General features: G+C 42.8%; 1 protein-coding gene across 2 annotated transcripts; it reads right to left on the bottom strand.

The window, feature by feature from the left end:
• Window positions 1-1,796: 1,796 nt before the first annotated feature.
• Window positions 1,797-15,045, bottom strand: slco2b1 (solute carrier organic anion transporter family, member 2B1). 2 transcript variants are annotated; one of them, XM_076032035.1, is made up of 15 exons: window positions 14,897-15,044; window positions 12,771-12,867; window positions 12,034-12,171; window positions 11,606-11,768; window positions 11,209-11,433; window positions 10,030-10,128; window positions 7,973-8,103; window positions 6,185-6,272; window positions 5,858-6,022; window positions 5,537-5,726; window positions 4,873-5,017; window positions 4,129-4,289; window positions 3,626-3,690; window positions 3,272-3,392; window positions 1,797-3,157 (listed from the first exon to the last, which is right to left on the bottom strand). In XM_076032035.1, the coding sequence occupies exons 2-15, from the start codon at window positions 12,855-12,857 to the stop codon at window positions 2,971-2,973; spliced, it is 1,965 nt and encodes a 654-aa protein (XP_075888150.1). In that variant the 5' UTR covers window positions 12,858-12,867; window positions 14,897-15,044; the 3' UTR covers window positions 1,797-2,970. The 2 variants fall into 2 exon arrangements, with proteins under 2 accessions (XP_075888150.1, XP_075888151.1); XM_076032036.1 differs by lacking the exon at window positions 11,606-11,768 and having other exon boundaries at window positions 14,897-15,045.
• Window positions 15,046-15,986: the final 941 nt, after the last annotated feature.

Here is a 15,986-nt window from a genome sequence, read left to right as displayed (position 1 = left end):
AGAACTCCTTTGTCAATCGTGCCATCACTCTCTACAACTCCTCACTTGGGGGGAGGAGGAGGACATAGAGTGCTGAGGGTAGTAGTAGGGAAGGGAGGTGGCCACTGTGTATATGTATATTAGTAATTATTTATTATTTTATACCTGTGTGACGTTATTTTTTTTATCTGTGTGCTGCTATTTTGTACATCTGTGTGCTTAAATTTCTTTCTTCCATCTGTGTGTGCTGCTACTGCTGCTGGAAGTTTCCCTGAGGGAGTCATCCCAAGGGTATCAATAAAGTCTATCTATCTATTGTAATGGAAAATTGCACCTAAAGCCCTTAAGCCTGCCTTGTGACTTCTCTGCACATGCTTTGCAGTGTTTTTTCATATCTTGTCTAGTAGCGTTTTTCGTATCTGCCTGGTTTCTGTTAAACTTTCGTCTTCTTGCCCTTTCAGTTGACCTGGGGAAGTGAGCATGCACTCTGCATGAACTTTTTGTCCTGTGACTGTTCATACTGCCTTATATGTATATCACATGTGTTTATGTAATCATAAATGTCCACATCTGTGGCTAAAGGGCAACAAAAGTACTTTGTTCTGTTAACCTGTCCACGGGTGTCTGGGTGGCCAGAGGATGCAGACACCCCTCTAGCGCCACTTCTGTAAACGGTTCAACCTATATAAGATGTACAAGTTTGTTCCTTCTTTGCAAGACCATGCAGACACTTGCTGTGTGTGTGTGCTTGCCCTGAGCTCAGTAATAAAGATCCAAAAGACCTTTGCATCTCCTCGTTGATCTATAGTATTTTTTCCACAACACTATCTATCTATCTATCTATCTATCTATCTATCTATCTATCTATCTGTCTATCTATCTATCTATCTATCTGTCTATCTATCTATCTATCTATCTATCTGTCTATCTATCTATCTATCTATCTATCTATCTATCTATCAGGATGAGTGAGAACACTCACTGTCATTCTGCACTGTCTGGTTGGACATCTGGTTGCCGTTGTCGCCCACTGGAGAGCTGTTTCTGACGGTGCAGTCAGTCCACGTCTTCTTATCTTCTTACCAGACAACTGCAGCAACTGTAATTCCATACATTCAATTTTCTTGTCATAATCGGCAACGAACAAGGCCTTCTTATGAGACCGACTTTTGTGTCATGAGCGAGTTTGGGATTTAAACCTGTGGCCAGTAACATTCAAGGGAGGTTCAAAAGGAAACAGCCGGTGAGAGGAACCAGCTGACAGGAAAGGAGTGCAGGGTCAGTGATGTGCAGGAGGTCTCACATTTAAAATACACAATGACCCCCCCCCAACCACAACATAATGTTGCCAGAGTCAACGCGAAATAAAATAGAAAAATGACTTGGCTTAATCTGCGCCACTTCTTGCAGACATAGCACTGTGATACAAAGGGTAAGAATACTGCTGCATCTCTTTTCGTGTGTAAATTAGATTTTGGTGGATGTGTGTTCAAGGTCAGGCCAGCCTTGATTGATAATTTATAAGACATATATACATATATATATATATATATATATATATATATATATATATATATATATATATATATATATATATATATAATCTTCTTATAAATTGTTATTATACGTATATGTATTCATGTATATATACTGTATTAGGGCTGTCAGTCAACTCAATTGTTTAATCGCGATTAATCACATAGTGTCTTGAGTTAACTCATAATGAATTGCAATTTTTTTTTACCCTGCTCTATATGTAACTTAACAAGATATCTATTGTGTTTCTTATACTCTATGAAAAATTGGAGAGGACAATATTGTGAAAATATTATATTTTTATTTTCATTGGAACATTATAAAACGATTACATACATATACTGTCCAGATACTCTCAAAAAACAATAAAAAATAAAAAAAAAATAAAAAAGAAACCTCAAGCCTTTGAGTGACTTCCGGTCCAGCTTGACGCTGATTACTCGCGCACAAAACAGACCAGAAATGATCGCTGCACGCCGCGAGCCTGCCGCGAGCCGGCCTGCCGCGAGCCGGCCGCCGAGGAGCGCGCCGCTTCGATTTTGGCGTGAACGACGCCATTGGTTAACACGAAAGGAAGTGGGCTCCGTTATGTACATATGTGTGTAGTGTTTCAGTGCCTTAATCATTAAGGCATTAAGGGACATTGAGACATTTGAGAGTATTTGAGAGTATAAAAAATAGCTTTCTTGCTAGTAGCTACTCCTGCTTTTGCGAATTGATCAATCACAGTTCAGGAGAAGGTGTCGACATACATCAGTGCTCACAGCTTAGAAAAAAAGGAGTGCAGAAACATTCAAAACGTCTCTGGGTTACAAACTGCATGCTGTGTGAGTCTCTAGTGTGTGAGTCCTGCGAAGACACCGTTCATCCGCGGTGGAGACACAACGCTTCCTCAACAGACACAAACTGGACCCCCCCCCCCGGTTTGCGAAACAGTTGACCAGTGGCACAGTTAAAGTGCTGAGCATGTTGGGGAAACAATCAGCAAAACAGATATAGTGTCTGTCTGTTCATCTCACAAGTCAGCATCGTGTTCACCCGTTAAAATGGGGTTGAGATTTTATGCAATCTCGTGTTTGGTCACCTTTCCTATGTCAAATCACGCTGCACGCTCGCCGTCTGCAAAATGAGCGTGTTTGTTAGTGAAATATACATGACTTGGCTCAGTTCAATCATACAACAGCTTATCTTTACATGATGTTATAATGTATATATTTATTTACAGCGACAAGTACGAAATTGTGGAACTCTATTTGAAATTGTACTTTCTTTTACCACCAGAGCAAGTATGAGTGTTCGGGGCAGTTTGTGTTGTTGTAATATTCCAGACGGGAGAAACCATCAACAAGCTCAGCAGCAGCATACCCTCAGTTCCTTCCCTCATCTCCTCCTCCTGAGTCAGTCTCTCACTATTTCTGTACATTTCTGCGACTTCCCGTCTACGGTGGCGTTCCTTTAGGTCTTCAGCTCTTTTCCTGTGGACAGAGCGTCGTCAGCTGTTTTCGCCTCAGCCACCAGCTCGTAGCCTCCTTTCTTCTGCGTGTCTGCTGTGTGTTGTCTGGGTCTGCAGCGCAGGATCATGATTGTCAGCACGTAGCTGAGCAGCGCGCCACACACAAAGATCACCAGCACACCCAGGAACCTGCACACACAAAAGTACACACACACACACACACACACACACAAGTTTTAAAGAGTAAGAATCAATAACAAGCCAGTATTTCAATGTTAGCTGCTGGAATGCTGGAATTTTCACCGGTGTCTGAAATGCTCCAGGTTATAGTAGAGACACGAAGTCTGCTTGCCACACTTTTTGCCCCACAGGATGCAGGTGCTGTCGATGACAGAACCGTAGAGCACTGGACCTGGCATGAAGGCTACACACAAAACACACACACACACACACACACACACACACACACACACACACACACACACACACACACACACACACACACACACAAACACATCAACTTGTTTGGTAGCTGATGCATATTTTTTTTTCGCAATGATTAAATGAGAACAGAGGGTCTGAACTACAGACAGACCCATTTGCCTTGCTCAGTGTTAACATAATGTTTGTGCTGAGGGAAGTCGCTGTCGGACTCACCAAGAACTCTGAACAGCATGTACTGAACTCCCACAGCGAAAGACTTGTCCTCTGCTGGCACTGACCTGCACACAAACACTGCACTCAGCAAAGCTCATCTCTTGAGCCAAGTTCGAGTACGTGGGGGGGCACCTATTCGAGCTAAAGAATATTATCGGATAAACCTTCTGTCTTGAACATTGAAAGTTTGCCAATCAACTTCCTCCATTGCCAGTTGGGAACAATTCATCACTATTCCTGTGTTCTTTGAGCGGAAACTGTTGCCCAGTTACAAAAACTGATCAAACTGACCACCAGACTGCAACATCCTGCTAATCTCATTAGCAGCAACTAGGCATGTGGTTACGTCCTCTATTTCTCCATCATATTCTTTGATACAATTCGGTTTTCTTACACTAAGACCACCTGAATTTGGACACGTTTAGAGCAACCTGCCTAATCCTCATTGTTTTTTTTTTGTTTTTTTAATGTGACAGTAATGCAGTAACGCATTTTTCTCCTACCTAAGTATCATCATGTAGGAGGGCGTCTGCGACAGTGAGGCAATGAGGCTGGTGAGGCCCAGCATGATCATGAAGGGCAGGAGGAGGTGCGAGCAGCCGCTGCCACAGGTACCAGGGGAGGCGAAGCCATGACCGCCCACACAGCGGCAACCGGTGTAGTTCTAAACAGCAAACACGCACAAAAGCACACAGTCAGTACACACGTTTGAACGGGAAATGACTTATACATACCAATAGATAGATATATAGAGGGAAATATTTCCTTGTTTTTTCATATTTCCCAGAAACCTGCACAAATCACTTTCAGTAAGAACAACACTTAAGGGGAAGAGTGCAGGAAGAGTCCAGCCAGCTTTCCACATCATTTGCCATGGATTTCTGCCAGAGTCATCACAAGTCAAACTGGACCGTGCAACGCTTCAGCTCCACACAGGATCCAGGGCCAAAACAACAGAAGATATTGTGTGCTATACACCCTGACGGCTCTCTGGGACACTGAAACCAAACCTTACACTTTCATTTTCTCATGTTTAAGAATGCAGATTTATTAAAGATAATATTTTCCTTCATTTCCTTTTCATTTTCATTTCGACTTCCTCAGAAATTAGGGGAGAGACATGAAGCCATCCACTTACTTTAAGCAATTTGGTCACACTGTGATATAGCAGAATTCTATCATTCAGATCAATTCCTTCACATTCCCTCTCTTAAAATAACAATTTGACAGGATTCTCCTGCTCATACCAGTGTTTTGTGGTTGAAATCTGTTTCCATTGCGAGGCAGCCAGCGTGGCAAGGAGATCTGAACTCCACACCGTCGGAACCGCAGACCGGGTTGAATGCCTCGTCTGAACACTCACAGCTAGCACTGCATGACAACCCGCCAGGGCTGAAGAAAAAGACAAGAAAAGCACAAGCATTATTTATTTTGTTCTCAGGCAGCTAAATTAGTTCATCAGTGATGGTGAAAGTACTGTTCTTAATTGGTGTATTTAGCCCCCACACAATAGTTTAACTTTGTTTAAGGGAACTGGGACTGTGGGTTTGATCCCCAGCTGGGTCATACCAAAGACTGTAAAAATGGCACCCATTGCCTCCCTGCGTGGCACTCAGTATTCGGGGTTGGACATGTGAGGTTAGATCACCCAATAATTCCCGGACGCAGTGCCGCTGCTTTCCACTGGTCCCTCAGGGGATGACGGGTCAAATGCAGAGGACACATTTCGCATCCTTCAGGATGTGACAATTACTGGGACTTGAACTTTAACTTTCATACAGTTTACGGATCAATCTCAGTTGGTTTCCTTCATTGGTTGCAATTGAATTCCTTGTCTCTAAAGGAAGTTCCCAAGGCATACAGTGCATGTTTCATATGCAGGTAGATTGAGGTGGGGGGTGTCCTGGCTACCTGGGTGGAAAGACGCCACCGACTAGTTGGGTGGGGCAGCCGATGAGCAGCAGAGGTGTGGCAACAAACAAACTGAGCACCACAACAGTGGTGCACAGCTTGCTGGCCCCTTTCACCGAGAGGTTCAACCTTCGCATCAGAACACCGCCCAGGACGGTACCAAGCACCGCCAGTGGGATACAGATTCCTCCTGAGGAAGGGAGGATGGACAGTTGCAATGCCAGGTTTCAAACATGAAGTAATCAGATGGAAAATCTCATTCTGGCTGTATGGAACGTGAACTCATGCACATTCCAGGAGCTTCAGTAGCTCCAGTCTCACCGATCATCATGGTGGAGAAGGAGATGGTCTGGCTGAACTGCCGCTCAATGAACTTGGCCATGAAGGTGGCGAGTCCTGCCAGCAATGCAGCCTGGTTGACCTGGGCCAGGACCACCAGCAGGTAGATGGGACAGTGCAGCGTTCGGAGAGCAATACGAGGGAAACCTGAGAGATGAGGGATGAGAGGAGGCGCGACAAAGACTCACCAAATTTCTTCTGCATCTTAAAATCAAATTTAGACATCAATCTGTGACTTTTTGAAGCACCACCACACACCAGCACAAACCAAACCCCCCGGACAGGAAACAGGAGTGAGTGCAAACTTACATTTGAGGAACTGAAGCAGTGAGAGTTCCCGCAATGGATCTGTCTGCTGCTGCTTTGTGTCATTGCTGGATTCCACATCGTCTGCGTCCTGGACAGATCACATGCTGGATGTTTGCAAACTCCTTCAGACTAAAGTGCTATTTTAGAGCCTGTATGAACTTGGGTCGACATCAATCAATGTGAACTACACTGTGTGTAACTCAAAGAATGCCATAATTCCTGGGATGAGTGGGGAAAGAAAAACAGCTGCCTACAAAAGAAAAAAAATGAAGCGGCAAGTCGTGAAAACTTAAAATTTAAGAGAGATTTTCAAGCTGCACAGCAAATAGATGGCAGTTTTTATTTTTAAAGTCTTATACAATATTTGCATGCCACTCTGTGCGACATGGCTCCTCAAAAACCTTTGGTTAGACATCAGGGTTGATGTTGGCAGACTGTAATGCCAACTGTGAATGTTTGCTAAATCGCAGGCTACGACGTATCGCAATATGCATCATCATCTGTACATGTAAAATGTTTATGTGCGCAAAAAAATTATCCCAAAAAAGAGACGGAGAATTTGGACTTGGTTCTGGCTTGGAATGTATCTTTGGCAGAGAAAGTTGGAGCTACTTATTTATTAACTGCCATTTATGTCGTGGCGATCATTGCAGCACTTCCTGCTGCATCTCCAGTGATGGTTAGCAGTTGGCCATAAAGCTGTCACATTGTGAGATGGCCGACCCAAGTCATTGGAGAACTTCTGATACTCTCAGAATTTTATATCAGGCTGTCTTCAGTCTAAAGACTGTGACAACAGTCGTCCTTGAACCTGTCTCCCAGTGCAACTTAAGACCGCCAGTTTTGAGCCACGACCAAAAAACTTTGGCACGACGGCTGTCTTTCCTTTGGAGAAAATGACTTAGTAAAGATGAGGAATGTTTACCCGCTGCTGTGCAATATCTTATCCAGGCAAAGTTTGACACTTGTCGGTGAGTCAAATTTTTTGCCTTTTAAAGATAAAGAACCACCTGTTTCAAGTCTGCTTTCACTTTTTCTGATGTAAAAGTGAAAGCAGACTTGTTGGCTAAAATGTCTTTCTCTAACGTGAACTTTTGGACCACACCTGCATCCAGTCAGAGCAGCAGAGCGGCTGGTTTCTCAACGCTGTTTCAAATTCCGATGTGTTGAAACACACATGAACACACTCGCACAAAAGTAATCAGCAGAGTCCAAAGGTTCAAACTTCTAGACCGTAGTGCCTTTTTGCTTTTCTTTTTTTTGCAAGTTACTGTGACTAACGCTGGTTTGAAGGAAAATCAACTTACAAAAATGTCCTAAAAAACAGTCTTCATTCTTCAGAAGAAGTGAAAGTACTGCTCGTCTTGATGGAATTCTGTTGCGCAATTCTTGGAGGATGTCCTACTTTCCCTTTACTTACGGCCTGCAGAGGGTGTGTGTGTGTGTGTGTGTGCAGGGGATAGATAAAAAAAAAAAAAAAAAAACTAATCAAGTCTCTCTGTGTTCCACTCATATCTAGAAATATTTTCCCAAAAATATATTTTTAGGGACCTTGCAACCCGTTGCATGTGGATAAAAGGTCAAAAGACACAGGCCTGGGTCAAACAATCCCTGATGCATAACCCATGATATAAGTGGGTCAGAGTGTCCCCTGGTCTCATCAGAATAAAACTGAAAGTAGTCAGAGCTTTAGCAAACCAACTTCTGGCAACCAGCAGCACTGGTGACCTCAGTTGTGCGTTCATCAGTGACATGAGTGTGTGTTGCATGTGTGCCAGTTGTGCTCACCTCCTTGGGCATGTTCCTGGGGAAGAAGAAGTAAGGTAACGCTGTGAGGAAGATAAGGCAGGATGCCACCAGAAAGCCGAGCCACCAGGCGCCCACCCAGCGCATGTCCCGGTGGTCCAACTCTATCTCGTCTGCAAGAAGACGATCATCTGTTAGTTACTGTTTTCTTAGCATGTTTCTTTCTACACCAAACCTTTGGACTTTGCGACAGAGTTTTTTATTACATATTCACTCCTTACTATTTATGTCATAAGAATTTGAAACGTCAGGGGAATAAATACTGTTCTAGGATAAGATGCTAAACAACATATTTTAATAACAATATTCAATAACATAAACTTAAAACAATCAGGCATGTTCATATGAACATTACATTCTCAAAAACATGTAAACTAAAACGGCCAGTTTATTATTTCGAGGAGCTGAGAAGAGTTCAAAAGCTGGAATGTGTCTCAGTCAAACTGTTTTAACCATTGTGAAATAAATTAGGTTCTATTGTAAATGGACAATGAAGCAATGTATTAATGATTTAACACAAGATCAACTTTGTGATTATTCCTTAATCCACCTCCTCCGATAAACCCCCCCCCCCCAAAAAAAAACAAAACACACTAATACGTTATTTGTGGGCTGATGCTAACAATTTTGGCTTAAAGCAATTTCAGCCAACAATCAGCATGTTGGAGGAAGTTGCATGTCCTGTATGTTCTGCAGCATACATATATTATACATGCTTGCATTGACACATACAAACTTCCCCTGACCCTCTTTTGAGTCTTGTTCAAACAAAAGTGCTATTTCCTGCTTTAGAGTTTGTGCATGGGCTTCATTAACGCCAGTGTCATCGCACGGTCACTGAACTCTCATAGTGTTGTGTTATGTGCGGCGACGCATCCTGAAACACAAGCACAGCTGGCAGAAGGGGAAAGATTGTCTTCAGCAAGGCGAGTTAGTATTTTATTTTTGTCAGGGATCAGAAAGGATAGGTTGGTTTTCAATTTTCTGTGTCTCTCGAACTTATACATAGATTAAAGTCATGCTTTTTTTAGGTGTGACTCAAGGCTGTGTGTTAGGTCTAGTCGTTGGTTTTACATAATGAAATGAAATATTCTATTTCACTATCTATTGTTTTAAATGTTGCCTTGGCCTAAATACCAAGTGCTTTGATGTTCCTATCGACCTACTTTTAACTTGAAAGGCAGCAGGGTGTGACAACCAACCAAGTAAACTAAGTCGAAGGTGTGCGAAACAGGTCACAGCATGAAAGTTACAGTTTAATGAAGGTGAAAACTATCACTGAATGCCATTAGAACAGCAATGGCTATAACCCCGGAATGCAAAGGAAATATTTTTCTTTTAAAAATATTTTTCGATCTTCTTCTAAAACCAAAAAAAAAAATGTGTTTGTTGTCATTTGCATTATGTATATTATGAGATTTAGCTTGAGAGACTACGGTAAAAAAAAAAAAAGATGATTACAAAGCAACAAATAAGCAATATATTAACTCAAATCTCCACTGCAGCACATAAAAGTAAATTCTGAAATAAGAATTTGCTTCCTGTAAGACTGGCGAGGAAAAGAATAAAAATAGAATGAAGATGAGCTGATTCATTGAGTCATTGTGGAGGTGAGTCAGAACTCTCTACTGAAGTTCAAATCCTCAAATCTTTATTTGTTTCCCAGTTGCTCTCTCTAAGCCCTTGCGGGGTAGAGACACATTTGTGAAGGGTTTAAAAAAGTAAACCAGTGAACTAATAGGGACCTAGAGAAGCCTCATGGGAGGAAACCTCATCATCATTCTAACCAAAGTCTTGCAGCTATAACTCAAAAAGTCTCCCAGACTGTGTCAGCACCCTTTGTTTTTATAGCCAGTGCTACGGGAAATGGACATGGCATTTTTCACACTTGGACAAACTGAAATGTCACCTCAGTCAGTGACAGGAGCACGCAGGAAATCCTCCCCTTCTTCTCAAAGCTAAACGTTCAGAAGGACCTTGTGTCTCGCAGTATTCCAGCAAGCTCTGCGTCTTTCTGTGCTCCCCTGTCCTCCCCTCACCTTTGGAAACCTTGTCAAAGTCGACGTAGAATCGCAGCATAATGGAGCCGGTGATGAATCCAAAGGCAGGGCCAATGGAGGTCGCCGCTAGGAGGAGGCCTGGAAAAAAGAAAAAAGAAAAGAAAACTCCTTACCAACTAATAACCAACACCATGCACATGCACATGCCACAGGTTGGTGTTGGCACACAGCACAGGCACGGGAACACACCCTGCAACAGCCTTTGTAAATAATCTGCTATAAGCCTGAGTGTTAAGTGTTGTTGTTGATTTTTTATACTACTGCTCCAAATAGTAGAAAGGATGTGGTAACAATGTACAAATTCAACTTTTTTGTATAAACATCATTACGCAACATAATGAAATGTTGTTATTCACAAAAGTAAAATAAAATAAATAAATAAAGGTTTCCTTTCTCTAATGGAAAGAAATGTGCAACCCACAGACGTTCCAACCTCCAACTGGTAATTACAACCAGGGACACTGGGCGTATCTTCAAACTGGGAGGTTGACTCGAGTAGACTTTCTGTTGTATAACCCAGGCTCTTAAGTGTGGTGGTGCAAGCTAATTCATAAAAGCACATTCATAAAAAAAAGTGTTAACCCAAATTAAGGTCCAAAATGGACATGTTTTGCCTAGACGTAACTTGTGATCTTTGTTTGTAAAGCTGTTCAAAAGGTTCTGCCCTTAACAAATATAGAAAAGCTTTCTCCATGCTTTTTTTTGTTTGTTTAAGAAAGTATCCATGCTGACGTGTGTTCTTCACTGTTCACTGGGCTGCAGTAAAACTGAGAAAAACTACCCTCACTGGTGTCTAAGCCCAGTGGAAACTCAACAGTTCTGAGACGCTCACACATATTGCACCACGTGTACTAACACTGTCCGTCACTGCACTTTCCAGAGTTTACAGTCAACCAAACAAAGTTAAAGCTGCAGATCAACAAGCTACAAAACCGTGCCTGAGACGGATTGTGTGCACACAGCAGCTTGCATGTGACAGAGGTGTGTCATTGCTCATCCTAGAAGTTCACCCTCGCATTCATGAAAGACTCGAAATGAAGACAATGAAGACATATCAGACTGACCAGCTGTTTTTTTTTTTTGTTTTTTTTTTTAAGTATCTGCCCTCGACTTAATTAAATAGGAACTTCATTCATTTTCACTGGGGCCTGATCTTACCGAGGTAAAGTGGTGAGTTCCTCTTGCTGGCGTAGTCGTCAATGTAGGAGATACCGAATGGCTGTATGGGGACAGTTGCAATTCCCAGCAGCAGCTGGCCCAGCAGCAGCAGCGGGTAGACCACCTGCTGGGCGGGATTCTCCTCCAGGCTGCAGCTCTGCTCAGAGGAAGTGCTGCTCAGGGTGTTCTCCACATGGCACAGGCCAGAGCTGTTGTCACTGGAGGCTGTTGCCAGGAAAGAAAAATCATGGAATGAAGTTTGGTTGTAACACTGTTATAATACAAATTAAATAGAATTGTAGTCATGTCGCCTGTAAGGCCCATTCACTCTATGTTAGCAACATGGTGACTAGGTGAGTGCTGAGGCTTGGCTGTCTTTGTTTGTGTTTAGTCTCACAGCTAATGCGATCTGTGTACTCATACGGTCCACTGAGGAAGTGTGGTATGGCCATCAGCAGCGAAGCCAGGCAGGCCAGCAGGGCACCACAGCCGATGAACCGCGGCCGGTGGACTCGGCTCCCGAAAAAGCTCACAAAAACGATGAGAACCGTGTTGCCCACCTGCAGAGACAGAAAAGCGTTTGAAAGCTCAAAGTTCTGCGACGGATTGGAACTGGTGATGCGCACTGCCGTGGCAACGAATTGCTTCAGATTCAAACATTTGCGTACAAGGATTTACTGCACATTGTCAAAACACACATACACAGATACACACACACGCGCGCACACACACACACACAACAAAACCAGAAGATAACGTCATTGCTGAGGAAAGAGGGAAAGCAGACGCGGCTGGCAAGTAAAACGAGTCGCAACACGAACTGACCTCGTTGAACGCAGCTAGGAGGCCGGACTTCCTGCTGTTGAGGCCGTATCGTCTCTCGATGGTGGAGATAGAGCTCTTCATGTAGCCCGACACCAGCAGCTGGGACAGCTGCAGCAGACTGTGACAGAGAACGAAGAACTGCAGAAGCGCAAACAAAAATACAGAAGAATGGTTTAGTTTCAGGTCAGCTGTAACCAGGTACATGATGTAACATGAGCTAGTATTTATTTGTGCTGAGGTGTTTATTATAAATGCCTGTGTGAGAAGCTCATTGTGTGCATCACCATGTATTCAGCGTAGACCTCACTGTTTGGCTTGATTTGTTTGACTCTGTTACTGTTTTCTTTCCGTCTTTCTTTTTTTTAAAATTAGGGCTGAGAGCATGCAAATGATCTTCACCGTCTAATCTTGCCGTGTAGATCAGAGGTTTGTTTTGTTTTTTTGTATTTTTGTTGTGAAGGCTTATGACAACAGAAGCCCATTATTTTGACAGAAGAATCTTGGAGGGAGGTAATGCTTTTATAGAAAACAATACCAGGATGGCCCTCAGGAAACAGAGAAGTCCAGAGCAAGAAAACAAAGAGTGCTTCTGAGTTACACCCCACCAGTCATGCCCTCAACTTGAAACCTGCCACTTTGGCTTCAGCTTAACGTGAAGCTGGAGCCACACGGGGAGTGAAAACGCTCCCAAACTTCTTTCCCTGTCATTATTTCCTGCATCTGAAGGGGAGGCAAACCTTGATGTTGTTGAAGGGACTCCGGCATCGAGCAGGACGTCGCGAGCTGGCAGGGTCACAGGACTTCTCTGCGGCATTGGCCCCCATATTCAAACACCTGTAAAACGTACAACACCTGTTGAATACCGACAGCCACAAGCTGTGCTTCTGTGCCAATGGCTGATTGTTGTTAGTAGCTCATTACAGCACAAAGGACCTGCATTTTTGCAGCGCCCCCCCCCCAATTCATTCTAAACAGAAGTTTTGAATGAGGTGGACACTGGAAAAACAAACAGCCAAATGCAACAGATGCAGTTTTATCTCACCTGGCTTGTTCACACCCTGCAGTTTAAAATGACGCCTCCGCAGAGTCATTTTTACTAGGCTGATAACAGGACCCCCAGGCTGATAAGAACCCCCCACCCCCCGTCGTCAATGGACGCGATCTATGTGGTGTTGGCCCACGGGTTTTTTCAGATTATCGGACATGGCAGCGGTTAAAGGAAAACACTGAAGAGAAAGCAATCAAACTTGTCCGTATAGTCAAGTCATCTATTGCAATTAAATTGTCGAGTGCCACAGCAACCTGTTGCTGACCTGTTCCTCTGCCACCACTGCCTGTGAACAGGTGTGTGCTATGTTGACGCACACAGTGAGAGTATAAATCTGCTGGAACAGCGTTCCAACAGATTTAGACCTGACAGCGGTTTGGACCTGAGCCATCCGGGGCGGAGTGGCAGGAGAGATTTTGAGGGAAGAGGCTCAGTTACCTGTTAGTTACCTGTGGCTTCATTGTTTATACTATTTGTTAGAAACAGTCCTTTACTTTAATGTTATCATCTTGCATCTGTGCCAACAGCTAAATGCCAAATGGTCTAGCAAAGCATTTAGTCAATGTTAATAGTTGGTTGCACGACAGTTTGGAGGTTTCTGTTATTTCTCAACTACGCTCGAAGCCAGAGTGTGTGCGTTGCCAACTTAGGGAGTGGGGCCTCTGCAGCTAGATACGGACCATTTACTGGCAGAAAGCAATAAAGCGCAGAGCTCGGCTGTCCATAGAAATAAAACATTATCAACATAAAAACATAAAAGATCTGCTTCGGCATTTACACACCTCAGTGCATCACAGAACAAGCTGTAGTCATTGTTGATTGTTTCCCTCATTCGCTGCAGTGCAAAACTGGTTTTGATTGCTTTTTATTTTCAAAGATCTACACAGCCGAATGGCAAACTTCAGATTCCCGAAAACATCAGGAAGGAAGGGGTTTCTTATCAGCTAAGGAGGGTCAACAATTCTGAATAGTATGTTTTGTTTTGTTTTTCCCGGATGTCTGCTATTTGTAGAATTTGTTTTTATCACAGTGTTTGTCCCACTTTCAAAATCAAAGCCTGGCTGTGCTACTTAGCCTTGATGGGGGACAGAAATTCTACTGGGAATATCGATGCTAATACTATTAAATAGTTTGTCTTTCTGGTAGCGAATGTGGACTGTGAGCTGAACTAATACATAAGAAGTGGGAGTAATCCCTTAAAGTGAAGACTTGCTCTTCGAAAACAGAATTGCTTCACATTTTAAACATTTTTAACTGGCTGAGTTGAGCAGTGTTTTTTCACCAAAAAAAAAAAAAAAGAAATCATTGCTTGCGGTTTACAGTTATCCCATTTAGACACTTTATGCTCTATATTAATCTCGACTTCAGTCCTCCACTTATTCTGCTTCAAACCTTGCCTGAAGTTATCCATAAAAATCCATTAAAATTCTTTTAAGAATAATGGAACAGCTCAAAATATGCCCAGTGTTCCAGTTTGTGCGTGCAGTACAAACAAAATCTTTCAACTTAAAACTAACAATTATATCCATTGACAAAAAATGTGTGCGTGCGTGTGTGTGTGCGTGTGTGTGTGTGAGTGAGTTTGCAAACATTAGCACAGAAACAACTTTCATGCTTTCATTCATGAATTTGGAGAGCAGACCTGTCAGGATGGTCCTCAGTGCAGCACATATGGTTTCGTTCTTATTCTGCTATGGAAAAAAGTACCACTTTTCCTGCCTCTTCAAGTCAGCTAAATACACCAGTTCAGTTTGCCTTCGTCATCCTCGGCATAAAGGTTGAAAGGTTCCAGAGAGGAAAAATTTGTACACTCACCTTAAATGCAGAAGTTGCTCTCAGACTTTTCTCTCGTGCCCGTGTTTCATTGAAGTCTCTCAGCTGCCGATGATTCTTGGTGCGGAGTTAGAAAAAATAGAAGAGGGGGCAGGGCAGCCGAAATGGAATTTGAGCCTTCAGCGGAGTCAAGTCAGGACTTACACACAAGGAAGTGGAGCATTAGAAAGTGAAGAGGGGAAAAGTTTACAAACAGCAGTAAAGGTGAAGAAGCGTTGGAATAAGACACCTGGTATTTGAACGTGATAAATGTTGCTTTTAGCTGGGCGGGAGCCTAGATTTTCATTTATCTGGCTCCATCAAAAACTTACTGAACAGTTTTAGCAGCAGCTATTTTATTTTGTTTGTTTGCAAGATCTGCAAGATTTCCGTCATAGCTGGAGGGGCCTTGTTCTTAAAGGTTCCCATATTCTGCCCGTATTATTTTAAGATCTTCATTTTTCATCCCTGACTCAATCATCCAAGCAAGATCTCCATAAATCAACAGAGTTAGCCCTTTGTTTACAGTCACCAACCATGTGTTTAGAAAAAGACCAAAACAAGGTGGTATCAGTGGGTGGAGCCAACACCTTGCTGAAGGGGCGGGGGCATGAAATAAAGTTAAATATTCTGTCTGTCGGGGCGCCAAACTAATGTGTTTGTAATTACTATAATTCTTCAATCACTGTGCAGGTGTTATTGCATTCTCGTTTAAATGGGTTTTTACATTTTCCAAAACAAAAAAACAAATAGAGTGGAAGTGAACACAAATGCACACATCTTCAACTTTTTCTATAATGGGGTTCTCTGTTTGTGATGTTAGCTTTTCGTCCAGACACGTTTTGTTCTTATTTTCTTTGCTGCAGCATTTTAAGCAGTCTGGGCCACGGTACAGGTCGAGCTACTTTGTTTATAACTTTTTATGGAACATTTATGACTGTTGCCCAAGATGCCCACAAAGTTTTTTTTTTTTACAACAACCCAAAAGCCCAAAAAAGCAAACAACACGTTTTTATTTCCAGCTGTGGAAGCTTTGTAACAGCCCAGCTTTTTTTCTCTCTCACAAAAATAACCAAATGTGCAGATTGTTCCA

The sequence above is a fragment of the Nelusetta ayraudi genome, unplaced genomic scaffold, assembly GCF_046127955.1.
Source record: "Nelusetta ayraudi isolate G7.1 ecotype Tasmania unplaced genomic scaffold, CSIRO-AGI_Nayr_v1 ptg000033l, whole genome shotgun sequence".
Lineage (NCBI taxonomy): Eukaryota > Metazoa > Chordata > Actinopteri > Tetraodontiformes > Monacanthidae > Nelusetta > Nelusetta ayraudi.
Note: the sequence above shows the minus strand (reverse complement) of the source record. Positions and strands in the feature narration are given on the sequence as shown.